This window comes from Somniosus microcephalus, chromosome 6, assembly GCF_052327205.1.
Source record: "Somniosus microcephalus isolate GS21.2 chromosome 6, FLI_Smic_1.0, whole genome shotgun sequence".
NCBI classification, from domain to species: Eukaryota; Metazoa; Chordata; class Chondrichthyes; order Squaliformes; family Somniosidae; genus Somniosus; species Somniosus microcephalus.
In genome coordinates this window covers 212986090-212992089 of record NC_140992.1, presented here as the reverse complement: position 1 = coordinate 212992089, position 6000 = coordinate 212986090, and the positions used below count along the sequence as shown (strand labels likewise).

Below are 6000 nucleotides of genomic sequence, written 5' to 3'. Positions count from 1 at the left end.
TAGCATCTCCCAGATGGCAGGAGGGCGAACAGACTGTGGCTGGGGTGGGTAGGGTCTTTGATGATGGACCGTGACCTCCGTAAACAGCGTTTCTGGTATATGTGCTCTATGGTCGGTAGCCGGGTGCCGGTAATGCGTTGGGCAGTTTTGACTACCCACTGCAGGGCTTTCCGGTCATAGTAGCTACAGCTGCCATACCATACTGTGATACAGTTTGTCAGGATGCTCTCTATTGTGCAGCGGTAAAAGTTAGAGAGGATCAGGGGCTGGGGTGGGGTGGTTTCCTTCCCTGAAGGGCATTAATGAACGAGTTGGGGTTTTTACAATGTTCTGGCAGGGTTCGTTGTCATTTTCTGGTGCTAGCCTACAAATTACCAGATTGATTGAATTCAGTTTCACAAGTTGACCTGCTGGGATCTAAGCTCTTTTTAAATCGTTTGACATCAATTAATGTCAATTGATCTCCGGCATTAGCAAAAAAGTGAAGATCGTTCATAATGACCTTGAATTTCAAGCAGGATTTGTAAATAAGGAATTGAGTTTGAGTGTTTCTTCAGTTTAATTATGGAATATCAATTTTTCAATTTCGCTTTGAGTTGCTCGTTAATGATGTGCATGAATATAAAGCATCTCCCCGATCTTTTATGTGGTAATTATTTAAACATATTTTAGAGTCTAAAACTACTTAGCTATTGCATAAAGAGCTCACAGGCCCGGCGTGATACCACATTTAAACCATTGGTTGTCCAGCGTGACTACTGATCGGGAGAGCTGATCTGATAAGAGGTAGAGAAGACAGTAAACGGTTTGGAAAACATTAATCTGGAATACTACTTTAAATTAAACTGTGGGAGTAGGACGAGGGAGCACAGATTCAAACTCGTAAACAGTAATTGTAGGAGGGATAGATGGAAGTTCTTCATGCAGTGATCAACACTCTGAGCAGAGTGGCGGAGACCAAAAGCCGGGATCATTCATGAAATAAATGGATGCAGCGATGTGTGTGTGGAGGGGGGCTGTAGAGCCATTCTGGGCGGGTGAATTAAGATGGGCTAAATGGCCTTCCTCATCTGTAAGCATCTTGTGATCTTGCCGATCTAGTGACTTGTTACTTGTGTACTCTTCTGATGCAACCAATAGACTGTAGCTTAACAAAAACACATTAAAGGAAACTTAACAAATTCAAATTTTGTTCTGGGGTGATGATGCACTCCAGCCGCTCAGGTGCCCACCGGTCGCGGAAGGCTTGTTACTTGTGTACTCTTTTGTGTGGACACTAAACCAAATAAACTGTAACTAATAAAACATTAAATGAAACTTAACAACTTAAATTAAAATGTGGTTGGCCGGGGTGATGATGCACTCCAGTCCCCGCGGTGCCCACCGGTCGCAGGAGGCCTCGAGTGTGCTCCATCTCCAGGGCCACCCGGGTGAGAACCTGGCCGTGGGAGAGAGGCAAGCAGTCGGGCCGAACGACCCCTTGTTACCTGTGTAAGTCCGATCTATTCCTTGTTTAATTATGATAGCTCAGGGGGGGGGGCGTATCCTCGAATATAACAGTGACTGTAAACACACATTCATCGCCTCAGGAACTGTATAGGACTTAAAGAGTTAATGCTAGCGAGTGAATATTACTCTCCCTCTATAACCAAGGGATGCAAAGTTCGTTTGTCAGGTTCATGCCTACATTACAAGCTCTCTGGTCCAATGTATGTTTTACAATGTGGCTTACACAAGATAACCAGAGCGTTTCAACGTTTATTCTGTAGTATATGGTTTTAATGGGATAACACCAGCTGCAATATAGCAATCGGTATCTACTTGCCAGTACTGTTACTCTAAAGTTTTTCACTTCTTTCTTGGAAGTGTAATGCAAGTGTACGGAAAGTCCTGTGGCTTGTTAAAACGCGAGGTAGGGCACAGCCACCTGTGTGACTGAGAGCTGGAGGGCTGTTCGGCCAGCAGGTCACTCTTTCAGGACGGCCGAACACACAATGACGCAGAGCTGCAGCCACTGTTGTGTCATTTGTTCAGTTTGTGTCCCTCAAACTGCTCTCCTGGTAAATCAGTAGACCCGACAACCAGGAGATAATTTGTGTGGTTTCTCGTATCTCTCGGCTAACGGACACCTAACAGTACATAAGCTCAAAGTGCAATTGATAAGCCCAGTGTTGAAGTGATTGAGATGCGTTAAGTTAAAGAGCTGCCGGCTGTTCTTGTCAATTGAGGCTATTTGCAGGTAGCGTCGGCGCATTGGGAATGTTGATGTTCATTCGAGAGAACTGTTTCAGCAAGAATCTTACCTGGCAAAACTAGTGCACGGATAGATTCCCATCATCATGAATATGTATCCTTAAACAGCGACACACACACACAAAATGGGGCATTTTAGTCCAATTATAAACTGCTGAAAATAATTTGCATGCGTAATACTTGCGTCCAGTACACGTAATGCATCTTTGGAGTGTGTGTTGATGTTGTAATTCACTGACTCCGGTAGGTAATTGTCGCTGGCCTGTGCTCTCCAACTGGAAAGTAACACACCCAACTCCAAAGGACTGGAACGAGAATTTCAGGCTACGGATGTAATTTACTGCGTTAGTCTTTGAGTAGCGAACGGAGGAAGAACTGTATCACGAAGCGTGCATGACTATTGCAACACTTGAATTGTATTTTTGGAGTCATTGTAAGCGGCGCTTCTTTCGGAAGGCGAGACCTGAGAGACTGGAGTTGGAATGCTGGAGGGTTCAGGGAGCCCAATCCCTTTGCCCCATCCCGCACTGCCATCAAGAGCAGCACTCGGCTCTGACTGACATCCCTCACTAAAGGGGGGAACTCTTGCATTTCACTCTCGGATATGTTGCCGACTGGCTGTTCCGTGGCTCCATCCAACAGCCTCTCCTCACTGAAGTAGCGACAGCGGCCAGAGAGCGGATTGAGGATGGATACTGAGACGCTGAGCTCCAACAATGAGACCGGCCTTGGGGGAAATGCCAGCTCGGATGGGACAGCCGAGGGACCAGAGACAGTGATTGTGCCGATCACCTTCGGCTTAATATTCCTCCTCGGCATTATTGGGAACACTCTGGTGATGATCGTGCTGGGACGGACCAAGTCGAGGAGATCGCGCAGCACAACCAACACCTTCATCCTCAACCTTTGCATTGCCGATCTCTCCTTCCTTCTGTTTTGCGTCCCCTTCCAAGCCACGATTTACTCTCTCCCCGAGTGGATCTTTGGCGCTTTCCTTTGCAAGTCGGTGCACTATGTTTTCACGGCCACCATGCTGGTGAGCATCTTCACCCTGGCGACCATGTCGGTGGACAGGTACATCGCCGTGGTCCACTCCAAGCGTCCCCCGTGCATCCGAAACAAGAGGAACGCCACGGTGGTGGTGGCGGTGATCTGGGTTCTGTCGCTCTTGACCGCGGTGCCGGTCGCCCAACATCAGACGCTGCTGACCGGGTACCGCCAGGCTCCGAACAAGTCGTTCTGCTGGGAAGTATGGGAGGACGGAACTCCCAAGCAGATCTACAAAGTGACCATTCTGATCACTGGGTACTTACTGCCCCTGCTCTTGATCGGCTGCTGTTATGCCAAGGTAACTGAAGCTGCTCGCTCCATTCCAAATAATATCAAAGAAAACTTTCGCGTGGCGTGAGTATGGTTACAAGTCCAATTGGATCCATTCCCGCGAAGTTAATTGTGCAGAAAGTGAACTCGGGAGACACGAAACTACGCTGAGAAGGGGAGCAAGAAAGGGAGTGGTAGCCACTGATAAACTAGGCAGAAGGTTTAATTTAATATTCAGTGCAAATACAGAGTATATTAACGCTGTCTCTTTATAAAATCATTTTATTTTAGCAAAATGCAACAGGTGAATTAATGGGTGTTTTGAAAGTCTAGGAACTCTTAACAAGATTCTGGGATAATAACATTTTCTGCTCGGCCTGTGTACTGGAGTTTTATATAAGGCGATATGTGATCTGACCGTATTGGGAATGTACATGCAGTCTAATTACTGCGATCGCCTCTATACTGGACTGAAGCTGTTGAGGATCTCATGACAGATATTGTTGGAAATGTATAATTAATCTGCTTAAAGTTTAGGGAAGCGAGGTTTACCTCAGCCTTAAGCTGTGCTTAAATGTACATATACTTGCCTGCTTTATTTCACCAATAGTCATCAACAAACGTACCCTTCCTTTCTTCACAGAGCAGCTCGCTGTTTCACGAGCTCTTGTTCCTCTTTCAGGTTTTGTTTCACCTCCACAAAAAGGTGAAGAACATGTCGAAGAAATCAAAGCGATCCAAGAGAAAGGTAAGAATGCAGCACAGACTCCGGTCTACTGAAACCTTTCCATTCCAAGCAGTCACACCGTGTACTTTCACTAATTTCTTTCTGAAAATTCCACTGACACTTGCCTCTGGTAGTTTTCCACTTATTCCGTTGTAATCCGCAACAACTACCTCATCTTCAAAAACAGACAGCCAAATGGAAATAAATCACTAATAGTTGTAAATACGCTAGACTATCTTTTTAACACAACCAGTCCCGTTTATAATGCACTATGCTCCTTTCAGCTTATGGTTGAACAAATACAAATTCCATATGTGTATCTATTGTTATTTGTGCATAGATGTCCATTGACTATGATTAAGTGAAAATCTAGCCCAAGAGCTATTAGGCAGCCCATAATTATATGAACAGTATTAGAACCATAAAAACAAACCATTCTTGCTCAAATGTCTCAAAATATTACCTGTTTCCCCTTAATTCCCCTTCACCAATAATATAACTGTGTGTAAAGCTTTTTTTTGTCAAAGTAAGAATAGGGCAGAACTCAAGTACACAATGTATTATGTAGAGTGAAGAAAAAGTTACTCATCATAGAAATAAATTATAGTGAGATTGAAAAAAGAGGTAAAACAGCACAACTTAATGGTCGTATTCTGCTGAGTGACTGAGCAGAGTTTGCTCAGTAACAGCATGAAAACATACATCTTAAAGTTCCACCACACTATAAGCAAGCACCATTCCCCACAATATGTAATATTGCGACAATATACAAGAGGATATTAATATACTTGCAGAATGGGCATGTAATTGGCAAATTAATTTCAATATAATTAAGTGTGAAGTGTTACATTTTGGTAGGAAGAATAAGGAGGCCACATACTGCTTGGAAAATAAGAGTGTAAATGGGGTAGAGGAGCAAAGGGATCTGTGGGGTACAGATACACAAATCACAAAGTAGCAACGCAGGTTAATAAGGCCATAAAAGCAAATAAAGCACTGGGGTTCATTTCTAGAGTGGAAGAGCAGCTCTGTTAAACTTGTATTGAATATTGATTAGACCACACTTCGAGTATTGTGCACAGTTCTGGTCTCCATATTATAAAAAGTATATAGATGCACTGGAGAAGTAAAAAAAAGATTTACAAGGATGATACCAGAACTGAGAGGTTATGCTGATCAGGAAGGTTGAACAGGCTGGGGCCCTTTTGTCTAGAAAAGAGAAGGCTGAGAGATGACTTAATAGAGGTCTTTAAAATGATGAAGAGGTTTGATAGGGTAGACGTAGAGAAGATGTTTCCACTCGTGGGGGAGACCAGAAACTAGGGGCCATAAATATAAGATAGTCACCAATAAATCCAACAGGGAATTCAGGAGAAACTTCTTTACCCAAAGAGTCACAAGAATGTGGAAATCGCTACCACAAGGATTAGTTGAGGCGAATAGCATAGATGCATTTAAGGGGAAGCTAGATAAGTACATGAGGGAAAAAGGAATAGAAGAATGTATTGCTAGGGTTAGATGAAGAGGGGTGACTGGAGGCTCGTGTGGAGCATAAATGCTGGCATAGACCAGTTTGGCTGAATGGCCTGTTTCTATACTGTAAGTTCCATGTAATATATTCTTTCAACACTGTACAATTATATTCCCAGATAATTCTGCCTAGTTTACATACATAGAATTACATAGAATGTAGAATATCC

At 43.8% G+C, this 6000-nt stretch overlaps 1 protein-coding gene across 1 annotated transcript in view; it reads left to right on the top strand.

Moving 5' to 3' along the window:
- Nucleotides 1–2480: 2480 nt before the first annotated feature.
- galr1b (galanin receptor 1b) overlaps nt 2481–6000 on the top strand; it is a 49803-nt gene continuing 46283 nt past the window's right edge. The window contains exons 1-2 of the mRNA XM_085991373.1: nt 2481–3601; nt 4256–4321. Coding sequence (XP_085847499.1) covers nt 2942–3601; nt 4256–4321 — 726 coding nt within the window. The 5' untranslated portion in view covers nt 2481–2941. The remainder of the gene's footprint in view (nt 3602–4255; nt 4322–6000) is intronic.